The sequence below is a fragment of the Uranotaenia lowii genome, chromosome 3 (assembly GCF_029784155.1).
Source record: "Uranotaenia lowii strain MFRU-FL chromosome 3, ASM2978415v1, whole genome shotgun sequence".
Taxonomy (NCBI): Eukaryota; Metazoa; Arthropoda; class Insecta; order Diptera; family Culicidae; genus Uranotaenia; species Uranotaenia lowii.
Window position 1 is genome coordinate 224,781,243 of NC_073693.1, and position 17,387 is coordinate 224,798,629.

Sequence of the window (17,387 nt, forward strand, 5' to 3'; positions counted from 1 at the left end):
ACCATTCTTCTTCATCTTCTGCTTGACAATTACTCAATATTTTTCTAAAGGGTGGAATTGAGGGCAGTTGGGTGGGTTAATGTCCTTTTCGACAAAATCCACGATACCACTTTAGTACCTTTTTGCTGTAGTGGCAGTTTGCCAAATCTGGCGAAAACTTTACTGGTCCTTTGTGAAACCTAATGCACGGCAGAATACGTTTTCCAGGCACTCCTCCTTGTGCATTTTGGAGTCCATAAACAAGACACAAAAACCGGGCTTTTCGTACGCAGCTGCAAATACCTTGCCAGATCAAACACTTTCTTGCAAACTTATCTGTAAAAACGAATTTGAACTTGCCAGGACATCACCCCGACCAGTGACTTTATAAAATTTTTGGCCTAGAAGCTGCCCAAAATTCATCTTAACGTTCATTCGTCATCCATAAGGATGCATCCGTCGTACTTCGTTAGAACCTTGTTGTATAACTTCTGGGCACGTCCTTTGGCTACTACATTCTGCTTCAATGTCCGGTTTGATTGCTTACTGGCCCGATAAGATCATTTTGAGAATTAATTTTCGTCTCACGACTTCCATCACATGTAACTTTTTTGAAACAAAACGAATCGGAATGAAATTTTCAGTCCTGATAGGGGGAGCATTCCAAAACAAAGTACTTTCAAAACAATCGAGATTAGACTACCAGGACCGCTATGGTATAATAAAAAGTGCGTCCAGATTTAAGATGATCCATGCTCTAGTTGCAAAAATAGTCGAAGAATCAACTACAAAGAACATATATTTCCATTTCCAATTTTTATGAATCTCAAAAATAAAATTATTTAGAATCCAAGTAATTTAGATGTTTAGTTGTGCTATTGAAGTTGTGTTTCTCAATTGAAGAGCTAAGTTTGTTTATGATTTTTTGCAATAATTCCGATTAGCAACCATCATGTGGGATGAAGTGTAAACATGTTCACATCGATTATCAGCACCTATTTTTATGAATTCATTGATTAGCCAGAGGATTCGGCGCTAGAGCATGATAAAGAAAAAAACCGCCCACAACTAAGCTCAAGTTCAATGTTATCGTTTTTCTTTAATATATTTTTTTCGGTCTGCTCTTCCATAAGGCACGCTTTTCTCGACGATAAGAAAAGGGAGCCCCATCATAATCGTCGGCAAGGCTAGACACGCAGGGCCCCACGATCGCGATTCGAATCCGACAGCCGAACGGCGCCACACTTGACGGATTCCATTCGATAAGTCTATATATAAAAGCCGTCCCCGGCCAATCTTCCTACCAGTCCGTTTGAATCCGGTAGCCCGACTGGGTTTTTCGCACGATGAAATTCGTAGTCGCTGAGCGCGTCGTGCTATTGTTAAGCCTTACTGTAAGTGTGTGTGTGTCATTCTTATTCTAGAAAATGTTTAGAATGCGTCCTTTTTCCGTGATTGTGTGGGTTGAATGGGTTTTGTGAGAATCGATCCTAAAGACTGCTGAATAATAGAAGATTTTCATTTGGGACAACAAAAACTAGTGTTGGGTCATTTTAAGGACTGTAATCAAAGGACTTTGTTGAGTGATGATCAAGTGCAAGTTTTTAGACTGTGTTTGTGTGATGCTTTCTAATTGTGATTTTCCGTTTGTTCTTTCCCTGTCTCCTGTATGAAAAAAAAACCTGCGTACTCCCCTAGTACTTAGTGTGTGAAATTGCCGCCGAGAGCAGCGACAGCAAAAGTGGCCACCACAAACATCTCCATCATCAGCATCCGCAGCATAAAGGAAAAAGGCACGATGAGGAAAATCCAACAGAACAGGTTTACTATGTTGACCAAATAGCATCTGATTCTGAGATAACTCCCTGGACCTCGAATAGGATATTCGCCAAAACCACCGGTAAGTTTTTTTCACGGACGGATGTTCTTCGTGGTCTCTGGAAGAAACAGTCACGCAATCTCGTGATGGGAATGGGAATGGGAAAAGCATTCTTTCGGGTACCTGTACATAATTCGCAATCAACATGACTGATAAGTGACAATAAGTGTCTTTGTTTATTTTATGAACTAATTGAAAAACAGTGTTAAATTGTGCATACGTAACATAGAAAACAAAGTATGAGTGTTTTTAAGAGCTTTTCATAAATGAGTGAATTGAGATTAAAGACTGTTCTGAAAATTATTAAGACACTGTGTTTCTTAAATGAAAGAAACAATGTTTTTTTAATCATTTTATGCTCAAACATACTGCAAAACAGGGCTTTCTTTTAATCTGTAATTAATTCAGTATTAGTTTTTGTAGGGTAAGCGAGTTCTCTTACTTATCTCCTCACACTATCCATCAGCTTCTACACAGTGCTTTCTCCGACTATTTATACCACTTTCGGTTAATCTTTCTTGAATTTTTCAAACACTGTCAACTTGTTTCATGTATTTCCTCAGATTTGATTTGATCAAAGCCTAAAAATTTCGATTGGACGAATCTCTGGACAGTATGATGGGTTCATGAATTTCAATAAACAATTGACCTTTTTGACTTCATACCATTTTAATGCATCCTTAGAGTAGTGTAGTGTGTAGTGTTTGATCAAGGGTAGACACCTTTTTTGTAAACATTCTTCCACGTTATTTTGCCAATCATTGTATCTGTGGCTATGAATGGACGAGACATTTTGGCTTGCCACAGCATAACCTTCTTTCCAAATTGTTCAGTGTAAATGGCTTTCACTGATGCAGGGATATCCCTGTCCCTTCAGTGAGGTATAAAATTGTGGTTCAGGCAGAGTTTTATAGTTGAGTTTAATGTAGGTTTCATCAACCATGATAACACAGTCCGTTTTCTTGGTCAAAAGTTTGTCGTAGAGTTTCCGAGCCCTCAGTTTCACGGATTTAGCCTGTTTGTTACTCCTTTTTGGCTGTTTCTGCTTCCGCCAATTCTCTCATTGGCACACATAACGCAATTGGCGGCTTCCGCTTAGGTTTAAAATGCTTTAATTCACAGCAAATCCAATAAAAGCGTCACAATATGAGCTTCGGATGAAGAAGTAGAATTTGGTATTCCGACGCTATCTTGAAAAACAAGATGGTGGCTTCCACTGTACTTTAAAATGCCGTAAATCTCTGAAAATTGTATGAAACTCCCACAATATGGGTATTGGGTGAAAGGGCTAAACGGGAAGAAGTTGAATTTTGCTTTCTGACGCCATCTTGAAATCAAAGATGGCAGCTCCCGCTTAACTTGAACATGCTGTAAATCACTAAAAATCGCATGAAATTTTAATGAGATTTTCAATCATTTACAGCATTTGAAAGATCAGTCACAATCTTGGGTGTCGTCAGATAGTGAAATTTGACTTCTACTAGTTTAGCCCTTTCACACAATACCTATACTGTGGAGGTTTCATGTGATTTTTAGTCGTTAACAGGATTTCAGAGTTAATTGGGAGCTGCCATCTTGGATTTCATGATAGCGTCAGAAAGTGACATTCGACTTCTAGTTTAGCCCTTTCACCCAATAACCATGTGAGAGTATAATGCGATTTTCAGTTATAAACAGCATTTTAAACTTAAGCGGAAGCTGCTTCTTGGATTTCAAATGGCTAAATTTGATATATTCTCTTTAGCCCTACTGACAATATTGTAAGAGTTTCATATGGTTTTCTGTCATTAACAGCATTTCGAAATTCAGTGGAAGCCGCCATCTTGGATTTCAAGATGTCATCAGGAAGTAAAATTCGACTTCTTCTAATTTAGTACTTTTATCCACTATCCATATTGAAGTGGTTTCATGAGATTTTCAGTGGTTAACAGCATTTTTAACTCAAGCGGAAGCCGCCATCTTGGATTTCAATATCGCTTCTGAAAGAGAAATTCAACCATTATAGTTTACCCCTTTCACCCAATACTAATATTGTGCGGCTTTCATGCTATTTTCAGTGTTAAACAGCATTTTAAAGTACAGCGGAAGCCACCATCTTGGATTTCAAGATGGTGTCAGTAAGAGAAATACGACTTATTCTAGTTTATCGTTTTCACCAACTATCCATATTTTGAAGGTTTCATACGATTTTTAGTCATTTACAGCAGTTTAAAGTTCAGCGGAGGCCTCCATCTTGGAAATAAATAAGGGATTGTACACGGGGCTAACAGCGCTTTCATCGGCATTCTAAAAACTTTTAATCGGTTTTCCGAACATTTCGACTTCGACGTCTCAAGGAACGTATTCCGAAGAAAAATTTTAAGTGTAAGAAGTATTGTGTAGTCTTATGTTGATATTAATTTTAATTTGTTAGTTAGTAATCATTAGGATCAACATGTGATCCGTTGATGTTTTAAACAATAAACAATTAGACTGAGTTGATTTGGGGTCATTTTTGAATTTCTCAAACCCTGGGGTCTAAAAAGCTTCGTATTGGACCAAACCTCATACATGATTTTTTGTAGAATTTTTAAGTAACGTTTACATGAGTAAATTTGAACTTTTAGGTTTGTATGGGAAAATTGAATATTTTGTACTGAAAAATCAACATCATTTTTGTTTCTTCTGTGGAACCGAGCCAGCTAACAGTTTGTTTTATAAAATTCTTAAAGAAAATTTTCCGCTGAACAACTTTGTCAAACATCATAACTTCGTATCTTATTAGGCAAAAAAGTTATTAGCTGTTTAAGAGAGGTATGTCTTTTCGCATAGATAAACAATAAATTCAATTGATATCACTGCTGGAGTCTCTTGAAGTATTGCATGTAAACTATTCATGCAATACCTCGCTAGGAACCCTGCAGGGATGTCAATTGAATTAATTGTTTATCTATGCGAAAAGACATACCTCTGTTAAACAGCTAATAACTTTATTGCCTAATAAGATACGAAGTTATGATGTTCGACAAAGTTGTTCAGCGGAAAATTTTCTTTAAAAATTTTATAAAACAAACTGTTAGCTGGCTCGGTTCCACAGAAGAAACAAAAACGATGTTGATTTTTCAGTACAAAATATTCAATTTTCCCATACAAACCTAAAAGTTCAAATTTACTCATGTAAACGTTACTTAAAAATTCTACAAAAAGTCACGTATGAGTTTTGGACCAAGACGAAGCTTTTTAGACCCCAGGGTTTGGGAAATTCAAAAATGACCCCAAATCGACTCAGCCTATTGTACATGCACACCCAATCCCTTATTTATTTCATTTAAAAAGGCTGTCCTCATGTACTGTTTTAATTATGGCTTGCGAGAGAAACGTCAAATTTTAGCTATTTGTTCGGCTCTCATAAAAACGTTATAAAACTAATTAGACATTTATATGATCATGATAAAGCTATTTAGCTTTGGTGATAAAAATTTGACATCCAATTGATTTAAAAAAAATAGTCATGATGACGTTTCTAGAACCGGGCATTTAGCTTTATTAGAGATCTGGTGAAGTATAGAATGCGCTTAAGCTTTTTATGAAGACCAATGCTATAACTCTAACGAAGTTGTGCTGACCATTATAAAGCTAAAACTATTACTTGGGGAGTAAGGCCTCGCATTTTGAGATTTTTTGCGAAAAACGAGAAATAATCACAACACTTACTTAACTTGGATGTAAACAACAATACCTAGCCAAAATTTGTTTTAACACCATGGAGGATTTTATAAATGATTTACTATTGTTTAATGTGTTAATCTGACTTTCAGTTATCACAAAAATCTGTTTCATTTTACAAAATGATGTTTTTAAAACAAATAAAGGATTCTATAAATATGTTTATTAAAAGCTTTTCCGCTGCCGTTCCAAGCTTTGTCGCAGATTGGAAATCGTATCATCAAGAAAAATGTTATTGAAATCGCGGACAGACTTTCACGGTAAAATTTTCTATCATTTTTCCCGAATAAAGGTGATACGAAGCCAAAATTTGGGTCTCACTTTTCATATAAGGATACCACATTCATGCTAAGTGTTGGTTTCAGTGAAGCCTTAATTATACCAAGTTCAGCCACCCTTTAAAAAGATCTTTGAGAGCATAATGATGCCACTCTAATACATCCAAAATCTGGTATCTTTTAACTCTCAAAAGTATTTTGTAAAAACTATCTAAATGAGGTATCTTCTTTGAAATCAATATTTGGCATCAATTAAGCTAACCGTATATTAAACATGAGAATTTATCTTTTTCTTATTGGACACTGTGCACTTACCTAGATTGCGCACTGCAACAAATATGTGTGTATTTTCTAGATGCTTATCGGTGTTTGTACCAAATTATGCTATCATTTTAATTCCACTTTGTTTTTGCTTTAAATAGAATATACCTTAATCCTCACTAACATCTTATTTTGCTATCCTTTGAAACTCGATATCAATTTGCATCTTCAATTCACTATCGATACTTTACATTAGTCTTGGTTAACCATCATATTTCAACATATTGACACTTAAATGAAACCTTATTTTGCTTAATGTCAAACAATGCTTTCGTTTCGGCATTGATATCCAATTTTGGTTACAGTTTGCTAATGATTTCGGCATCAAAGTCTGCTCGGGATATCAACGATATTTTCAATTTTCCCTTGAATGTAGATAACCCTGACAGTTAAATGGTAATACTCAAGGGGTCGCTCAACGTTGCTAAAATTCCTATGTGAATTTGCCTTGGTTTGTTCTAAAAGAAGGAACGACCGAAATGTGTTTAACTTTTACGAAGCAATAATCCCATAGTTAAATCGAATATATGAATGTACTGGAACCCCCTATTTTTGTTGGCAAAGATGTGTAAATAAGCTTACTTTGATGTCGGCGCTAGCTCTCCCATAGTCGTAAACCCAGCAAACATGAAATCGTATCAGAAATGATAACTTAAGGCGTTTACAATGGTGTTGTGAATCGCAATTCTAAACGCATAGAGAAAAGATCGTTAAAAATGTCGTCTGAGTTTAGTTTAAATCGGATATGATAGAAAGTCCGCCATTTTCATAAATTTTGAATTGATTTTTGCTCTCGCGCTGGCTTCAAGAGAGAAAATCATTGTCATGTTCTCTCAGCAACCAGTAGTGCATCCAGATCAGGGGTGTCAGGTATCCTGATTTTTCAGGATTTGTCCTGATTTTCGAGAGGCCGTCCTGATTTTTCAAAAACGCTTGAATTGTCCTGATTTTTCAAAAATGACCCTTAAAATGTCCTGATTTGTCCTGATTTTTAAAAAATATCTAAATAATAACTTAATTTATTTTTAAAGGATGAGTACATCAATTAAATCTTTAATATAATAGTTTTACCAATGATGATCTTCGGTTCAAACGATATTTAAACGGTGTTTTTCGATATTAACAGCAGGCCAGTCAAGGTTATTCTCGCTTCAGTTGTATATTCGAGGCGTTTTCAAAACCTATATTTCGCCTTTAGTTATGCAATTCAAGCATAACTGCATGTTATTTTTACCAATTTAGTGGTGTCCTGAAAAATCCTGATTTTTTTCTCATGGTGTCCTGATTTTTGACAAAACGACCTGGCACCTCTGATCCAGATGGCTAAAAATCAGTTCGAAATTAAGTGATAGGGGAAAAGTTCATATAACGCCCCATGTGGCTAATACGCGCCACTCTTGTTTTGAAGAATCTGAAACATTTTAAGCCTGCAAAATATTACCAATTTGTTTTAAATGCTGAGATTGGTCACAAGTATGAGTTTTTCCTTAAAATGCCCATGTGTCGTGATAATTTCACAATTTTGATTTTTCTTCATTTCGATCTAAATTTTAAAACACTTTCAATAAGGTGTCACCAAGCAGAGAAAAACGAATAAGACAATATTTTCTGACACATCGATAGAGGAGAAACTAAACTATGATTTAATGCAAAAAAAATCATACTGAACTCGCTAAGGTATGCTTTTTATGGGTACTAGACTAGTTCACTTTTCGGCTTTTTTCGCTGATCGCAACGCCACTTACAGGGTTTGATCCTCATTCATTTTCAAGTACTCTGGCCAAATTTGAGCTCATTTGAGTAAGTTTCCGGCGTGCGCTAGGAGTTTTATTGAAAAAAGTCCATTTTTCTGGAAAATTTTCGTAGATGTGTTCCTAGCAAGCTGTTGTTAATATAAAATGATAATTTTATAGTGCTCGGTGATTGGTATGACAAGCATTCGTATGGACCTGTTTTAGATAATTGACTAAATCAAACCGAAAAAAATTTAAAATTCATAAACTACCAACTTTTACAGAAAATTTACTTACAAGTTGAGAGCTTAAAATCAGTAGTAAATAGAAAAAAAATATTTTCGATATAAACTTTTCATAAAAAGATAGCCTTATTTATAACCTTTAATTTGATGTATAACACTTAATGATCGCAAGAGTGCTAGCCAAGTTATTCAAATATCGATGCAACAAATTTCATTTGATAAAATATGTTTCATTCAAGTTTGCTCCACACCAACTTGTGCACAAGAAAGGATATTTTATTCAATCAAGTACCCCATGACGGGGCCAGGAGTTAAAAAAAAGCGCGCGCTTTGATCAAGTTGTAAGCAAGTTCTCTTGATGCCACGTTTTGCAGGTTGCATGATGCTAAAACTTGAATGAAGACAACATTATGATTCAAAGAATGTGATGTGAATGTTTGAATATCTTTGCTTGTACTGTTGCGATCATTAAGTGTTATACATCAAATTAAAGGTTATAAATAAGGCTATCTTTTTATGAAAAGTTAATATCGGAAATATTTTTTTTCTATTTACTACTGATTTTAAGCCCTTAACTTGTAAGTAAATTGTCTGTAAAAGTTGGTAGTTTATAAATTTTTAAATTTTTTCGGTTTGATTTAGTCAATTATCTAAAACAGGTCCATACGAATGCTTGTCATACCAATCACCGAGCACTATAAAATTATCATTTTATATTAACAACAGCTTGCTAGAACACATCTACGAAAATTTTCCAGAAAAATGGACTTTTTTCAATAAAACTCCTAGCGCACGCTGGAAACTTACTCAAATGAGCTCAAATTCGGCCAGAGTTCTTGAAAATGAATGAGGATCAAACCCTGTAAGTGGCATTGTGATCAGCGAAAAAAGCCGAAAAGTGAACTAGTCTAATGGGTACCTATGTTCTATCACGGCCCATGCACTCGTTATAACTCGCCAATCGTAGTAGGCTGAAAATAGCATAAATTTTTCAAAAAGGCCAATTTTCATTGAAAATGAACAAAACGTCTAAAACCATATTTTGAGCGTTAATTCAGCTCAAAAAATCTACTTTTAATTTTTTTTAAATTTTGATTAGTCCATTTTGATTTTCTCTTCAGTCTGTAAGTATTGGTGTGTTTTCGGTCTTCGGATGCTTTCGGGTTTGTTCGGCTGCTAGGCGTGTATTGAATACACAGCGGCGCGTATTTGCAACACAGTTTTGTTCCGTGGCTTTGAATATGGTTTTTAAAAATCAAGTTTTTGAAGCAACAAAAGCAATTTGAGTAATAAAAAAATCATAGGAATTTGTAGAAAACAATTTTCTTCAACGATTGCACCCATTTTTAACACAATTTGTACGTGGAATACATAGAAAATCAGCGATTCGCTTAGGTGGCGCATAATAGGACATGTTCCCCTATTGACCAATGAGAGAATATTGACGCTGGTAACGTCTGAAGTCTATGAGTGCAAAATCTTGCGCTCTCTTGCATTCTTCCGATAGGTACGAATAAGGTTGCGGATAACGCTCAATTGGAATAGTTTTCGTCGCTCTAGAAAGAAATGAAATTTAAATACATCTTTGGTAGATAAATGCTGTTTTTTCAACTTTCATACGATCATTCTATAATGTATATAGAGAGAAAATCAAAACAGCATTAGAATATAGCTACATAAAATGTTTGCTGGGAAAGTCCCCACGCAAGAGAAAAGGCGTTTCAAAATTTGGTCACACACTTAGAAGCAAGATCATTTGGCGCAAAAGCTCGATTTGCCTCAAAATATGATGACGGAAAAGAGTTACATATATGACAAAGATATTTGAAATATTCAAAATACCGCTTTACTATGGCCCAATTTGTTCGTTCAAGCACTCTGGAGTGTTGGGCGGGTTCTCATTACTAGGCACGAATTGGACGTCGTTGGCTGCATACTATTCCAAGGCCTTTTAGCCGTAGTGGCATGAGGCGAAATCTGGCCAATACATAACGGAACCTTGCAGCAACGACAGGAGTCGTTTTTGGAAGCACTCGTTGACGTTAACTTCCTGGTTGATGACAATTTAATTTTTATATAACTGTGCCATCATTCCCCTGTTGCAACAAAAAGGGGTTTCTATTTATTTTTCTTGAATATTCGTTTAAGGGATAAATGTTACGTTGAAGTTAGGCATTTTTTTATCTTTCCACTCTTTAGTGAATTTGCAAAATTCACTGCTTCGGCTCTAACTTGAGTAATTGAAGGCCGTTTGATAGAAGCTTGGTAAATCACAAGTTGCTATGCTACAAAAAAAGTAATAAGGTGCTAAAATGGGATATCTAAAGGGAAATTTTAACTAAATTTTTAGAACAATCGGTTCCCAATTGTTCAAGATAGATACGATAGAAACAGTATTTTTGCAGATTTGCTAGAACAAGTACAGGTCAATCGACCTCTTAGAGTATTTACCAATTGAGCTTAAACTTTGTTTGAGACCTTGAGGCCAAAACAACTCCATAATCTTTTTTGAATGCCTTGGAAAATTAAGGAACATAGAACTCCAATATGTGTGATAACTCCAACAATTTCTTTTCTAGTTCAGGGAAAAGTTTTCATATCATTAATAGAATTTTTACATAAGTAAAATATTCTTAAACAGTTATTGTTTTGTTTGAAGGAAAGATACTGAATTTCTTAGCGATATACTCACTGTGCGATGTTTGAGCAGTGGTTAGTTTTAATTCACAAATGGCCAGTGATAAATTTAAGCTCCCAAGGTCCTGATTCCGAAATATATTTGTTTTTATTGGAATACCCTAATGAATGTGCAGGGTATGTTCGTAAAGTTTCAATTCTTGTGAGGAAAGGAATCGACGTTTGAATACGGACAGAATCAATTACGTTAGGAATACACCATTTGATTGTTCTCTTCGGCAAAAAAAAAATCTCATACACTCATCAAACATATTTCGTACACATATGATATCTATAACTGATATCCAACGCAAACATCATTGCCTGTAATAACGTAATATTTTCAATACTAACTTTTATAACTCCCTGTAACATCTCACGAATACCAGAAAATGGTAGACCATCCCACTACATTATCAATGTCTCTCCGGATGACGAGGTCATCATCCATGAGACAGGTGCAACGGCTCGTAAATCCGATCACGAGCCGGAACGAGATCAATCACCGCAGGACTTCGTACAGCAAGCGCTGCGCCTTCGTGAACAGTATATCAAGGGAAATAACGCAAAATCTTCGGCCAACCTTCCGGCAAGTTCGTTCGTCGAGTATACAACCGTAAAGTACGATCACGGACCAAGCAGAACACCCACGTCCGCTGCACCTGCTCATCATGGCAAACCTGTTCAGTCCAAAGTCTCCCATCTTCCGCCGCAGGCAGCGGCAGCTCACCAGATTGCTCCTGTTACTCACAGGCCGAAGCATATAAAAGCCAAGCCGACGAGACTTCCCGGCCACTCCGTTACACCTTACAGTGAAATCGAGCTGCCTGAGGCGGAAACCACCAGTGCCTATCGGAAGGAAGGGCCCAAGGAAGCATCGAAATCACCGAAACACACCATTATCAAACAGCAAGATACCTCCGCCTCATCACTCTACATTCAAAAGGTTAAAGGACCAGTAGATCCAGTTTTCTCCAGCTACAATACTCACCACGATACGGGAAGCAGTTTTAAGGAATACCAGCAACTTCCAGTCAACGACAACGCAGAGTCTAGTTCTGTGTTGAATGTTCACAAAGTTAAAGCTCCAACAGATGTGTTTAACAAACACAAACACGCCGTTCATTTCGAAGATGTGGACGAATACTTCGAAAAGAAACACAAGAAACATTCACCACAAGGGGAAACTCGTCACAGACCGAAGCATATAAAAATGCACCATGATCGACCAAAGGCTGAGCAAAACGAAAACTATCCGGAAAAGATTCGGCATACTGTTGAACGTCCTCATCCCTTCGATCGTCAGCCAACTCCAGAGTCATTCCACAAGCATTATCACCCGAAGCCACATGAAACGAAGCCCGAATCAACGTTAGAACCCTATGGCAGGCACCAACATCCAAAACCTCATGAACCGAACAAAGGATCGTTTATTTATGAGTCTCAACCCAGTCCATCAATTGAAACGTACCATTACCAGCCTCCTAAAAGTTATCCACCCGAAGAAGCTATCAAATACAAAGCCCCAAAATATACAACTACTACTCCAGAACCCTACCAGCCATACCAACACATCAAAACAATAACTGGTGACAAATCTAAGCTAACGGATCCCATATTCAAAGATGATCCTTTCCGTCATACTCCGTTACAAAAACCTCATCATATAGAATACACCAGTGAAAAATCTATCGAATACAATCCAGAGCAATTCAAAGATTCTCGTCACATCCCATCGAAGTTACACAACGTCGAGATGTTCAAAACCACCAGCCAATCATTTGTTGATTTCGGTGATGCTCATGATTTCTTCAAAGCCGGCCCAACTCGACCGCCCAAATATTACGAAGAACCTTCGAAAGCTCCCAGCTATGCAAAGGTGACAACGTATCCAACCCAAGGCTCTTCAAATCTGCACTCAATGAGTCCTACCGTTGACCCTTACAAAATAAAACCAAGCCCACATCCAGAAATATCAATCAACAGCCATGGCTTCACGAAACCGTTTTCCGCCAGCTTTCCTAAGTTCATCCCAACCAAGATGCCTGAACTCGATGAATCTTCCATGAGTTTCAACAGCATGTTCCCTTCATCGGACCCGATATCCAACTATGTCCCTTCATCCACGCAAGAATCATTCAGTGCTTCTCCTGAGTATCCCAAGTTGTTCTCATTTCCTCCAACCACCTATACTCCGAAGTACGCATCAACTGCTGAACCATTCGAGTTCCAACACATGAACGAATCACCCAAGACGTTTATCAAGTTCAGTGACCCCACACCAACTTCCAAGGTGTACGGATCCATCAACCCTTCGGAGGAAACCTTCAAAACACTCAGTACGAAGATCATCATGAAGCCATCACCCACTGAATACTCTTTCCCCTCCTACAAAGAAATTACGCCCAAGCCAATGCAAAATCTTTCAACGAGCATCATTTTCAAACCATCCCCGAGTGAAGAACCTAAATCGGAATACTACACCAATCCAGAGCATACCACATATTACGTGTTTGCTAATGGAACAGAAATCAAGCTAGGAAATGACCCATCAAAGATTCCTCCAGAGTTCCGGATTACAAATAACGATGCCTTGTTCATGAGCACCAACTATTCCACCAAGCTCGCCGAAGACTTTGCCATGAAATACAACTGGGATCCAATTTCTTCAACAAGCACCAAAGATTCTCCACGGATAGTCAGCCCAGATTCCATTGCAAAAGACACCAAACATCGTCCACACCCCGAATACATTCTTCGGGAGAAGAAAAAGGGAAAACATGTTCTACTGGCTAAGCCAATCAAACCAATCAAAACGGTTACCATCTACCGAAATACCCACCGATCAGCCGATGATACCGATCTAGAGGGAGGCTTTGAACCATCGGACCACTTCAACAAGGAACAGTTTACCAAAGAGCAATTTGGCAAAGATGGGCTTCCACAGATTAGCAACAAGAAGGGAGAAGTCGCTGACGATGATGAAGACTTTTTCTTTGCAAACGGAGAAGTTATTCTAGAGGATGATCCTAGTAAGGCGTCCAAGAAAAATTCGTTCTACATCCCACCGGAAATCAATAACCTTGCTGCCATGAAGCGTCCTGGTCAAATCATGCTTAAAATGGCACCACCAGCGCAACATGGCCACGAACATTTAGGAGATTTGGACATGAGTGCAGAACCTTCTAAGAAACACCAATACTTTATCCTTTACCATATTGAAGATGACAAAAAGAAACACAAACCAACACCACCGACAACCACTACTGCTGCACCGACTCCGCCACCAGTTAAGCAAGAAATCCACTACCATTACAACGAGAAGGAAGACGAAGACGATGCGGTTCATGAGCACTACAACTACCACCACGAGGAAACTATTGAAGATATGCCCGATAACATCCAACATCTATATGTCAACAAAAACTTCGGAAAGCAAAGTTTCCGTCCTAGTGTAGCTCATCCACCGTTCAAATACAAGGACGCTCTTGGTTCTGGAAGTGAAACTTCAGTACGGGTCGTTGAACCGGACCATAAACCAAGCCATGCAGTGGAACTGTCTAAACAGGAGTATATGCGTCAGGTTCAGAGTGCTGTGCTCAAATACATGAAAGAACTACAGGATCAAGGCCGCTTACCAGCTTTCGGTTCCCAAGATTCTGACGAAACCTCCAAGAATTTCGAGGAGTTGGACATTTCTGCTCTCATCAATGGCAACAACCTTAAACAAAAGTTCCAAATAGCGGGTCCTACTAAAGTGAGCCTACCAATCAATCCTAGTCATTACAAACCCATGAAGTCAGTGCCAAGTTCTTCCACGTACAAGACTGTAGCCAACATGAAACTGCCTAAAAATACCTACACGGCCGGAAAACCACTGAAAGCTGCTATCGAAAGCCTTCAAGAACAGATGGCTCACAGTGTCGATTTGACGGTGAAAGGAACGAAATCCCCTGTGAAACCCGATCTATCCGCCATCGATGTTGGACAATCGTACCTGCACGGACCAAGCTATGATCCCCCCGCTAAAGCTTCCAACTTTAACAATCCAACCGTCTTGCAGTTGCAACAGACACCAAAAACTAAATTACATTTTAACCAGCAAACGTACCATGACATCAACTCGCTTACTAACGTGAAGGATGCCCAATCTTTGAAAGGAGCCCATCACTTCGCTCCGGTCAAGGGAGGTACGGCGAACGTGGGTGCCTCGATTAACTTCGCGGTGTCCAAGGGTGGTGCCCAGGAGGAAGGTTCCAAGCTGGGCCCGGAAGCGCTGGATGCCCCCATTCAGATCATCAACGGTATCCCGATCACCAACCCCTATAACATCGATATCAACACGTTAAGGTGAAATTTCGGGAAATTGCTTAATATAAATAAATTAAAATGTCACTTTAAATTTTATATTCCCCAGGTACATGCTTGGCGGTCTAGCCCAGGCCCAAGCCGAAACGCAACCCCAGCTGAAACAACCGGAACCAACGTTGAAGTTGAAGGGTTCCAACTGGATGTCCCTGCCAACGCTGGCCAGCCCTTCGCAGGTGTTCTCACCGAATTTGCAGTCGTTCCAGCATGGGCCTTCCGAGGCTAGCAACTACAAGTACAACGTCAACTTCGACAGCAACAATTTCAAAATTAAGATTCCCAAAGGTCTGAAAGACGTGAAACCGAAACCGGTGAATGTGGATTCAATCGGTAGTGCTTCGATGAACTACGCAGCCTGGGGTGAACCTCTAAGGCAGAACAGACAGGTCAGTTCCCAGCACCCACATCCACATCACCACCATCCTCAGCAGTCTCCACAGCCGCAGCAGCAGCAACAACAGCAGCAGCTCCGACCAACACGTGAGTTCAACCCTGAATTATTCCTCAACCCTCACTATCCGAACTCGATCATGAAGAAAAAGAACGGTCCCTTGGACCGAAAAGCTCCCGTCAATAGCAAACCTGTGGCCGTTACCAAAGCTAAGAGTAATCTAGACACAAGTCTCCGGCCTCCACCCAGATGAAGGCCCCAGTGTATCAGGGCTTCCCAGTGCCTCTAATACGCTTGAACTCTCACAGCTTTGTTCGTATGAAAGGGTTTGTGCGGCAGTAAGTGATCTTTTGTAGATAGGAACTTTAGAAATATTCATTAGTATTTAATTGTCTCTACCGTGTAATGTAAGCGTTTATCGACGATTCTATCGCATATTAGAAACTTATTTATTTTAAATTGAATTTTTAATTTATTGGAATCTTTAACAAAAAAAAAACTCGAAGACTGCTATCGAAGAAAAATTTGCTGTAGAAACAGATGATGCCTGCTTTCGGCGTATCACTCACACACACACATACATGTATGATTCTACGAAATAAAAAAAAAAACTTTTAAAAGTATTATCAACAGAAGCCGATCCTGGCGGTGTTTTTAATGTCTGGTGGATGCTACCTATGTTGGTTTAAGCTAGTGAAACCTACGAAAAACGAAAATACGGTGAGACATCCTAGTTTATTCCTGGTGTCAACAGTTGGAGAAAGCTGGCATCTGCTCTGGAAGAAGACCCAACAGCACAAATCTTCAGGTAAGTTGCTTTTACTACACGAAACTCAAACAAAGAAATCATTGCAATATTTCAGTATTATTTGAGCACCCTTAGAATCATCTTGTTTTGTATTACCCTTGAGGGAATTTCTTTTTATGATTCACAGTCCGATGCTCGGCGAGCCACCCTGTTCTGATTCCATGGGAAGAATATGACCACTCATTACTCCACGTGTACCCCCTACATCCTTAACTCCACATGAGGTCTCTAACCTTGGGTCCCACCTTGAAATGCGCTTAAATTATACTTTAAAGATGAGATATCATACTCATACTACTCATATTACTTATGCTCTTCACGGCATACTCATTGACGAATCCACATTCAGCTAAACCTTTCTCTTCACAACTCGAAGCCTGATATATCCTATAACGACTCGAGAAACAACCTCCTTTTGTAATAAATCAAGGTTAACGCACTCACCTCTCCTATTGTCAGTTCGAGGCCTGGTCTGTCCTCTGACGACTTGAGGTCTAATTACTCCTCGTAACGTCTGATTCACAGAGGAAGCATTGCTTTTATTAATATTATTTCCAGACCATCACTATCTCGATATAAGCTTCTTGCAAGGCTCCAATCAAGGAACAGGTTACTCCTTTCACAATCGAGTAAGTTCGGATATAAACCGTTCGGGGAATATTGATTTCACTCTAGGTATACCTTACTTCGTTTTTTAACCCTTTCGGATTTCAGACAGTTTAGTGGTCTTCGTTTGAACGTTTGCCCCGGACTTAAACCTGAAGACAAGAAGTATTGCAGTAATATTCAACTTTTCTGTACCTTTCAAACTATGATCTCTTGAAATGAAAAAGTGAGGTGGTGATCTAGATCAATAAAAACAGAAAGGAGTCCATAAACTCACTATCAGATAGGCACAGAATACAGAGGTTTGATTGCCGCTCTAGAGAGTTGCGTACTGGTGTTCACTTATCTTGGTTTGTACTCCACAGTTTGGACCTCACATATTTGGATACAAGGTGTCA

General features: G+C 38.6%; 1 protein-coding gene across 1 annotated transcript; it reads left to right on the forward strand.

The window, feature by feature from the left end:
• The first annotated feature begins 1,288 nt into the window (after window positions 1-1,288).
• Window positions 1,289-16,168, forward strand: LOC129758127 (uncharacterized). The gene is made up of 4 exons (XM_055755581.1): window positions 1,289-1,373; window positions 1,678-1,879; window positions 11,206-15,166; window positions 15,234-16,168. The coding sequence occupies exons 1-4, from the start codon at window positions 1,326-1,328 to the stop codon at window positions 15,826-15,828; spliced, it is 4,806 nt and encodes a 1,601-aa protein (XP_055611556.1). The 5' UTR covers window positions 1,289-1,325; the 3' UTR covers window positions 15,829-16,168.
• Window positions 16,169-17,387: the final 1,219 nt, after the last annotated feature.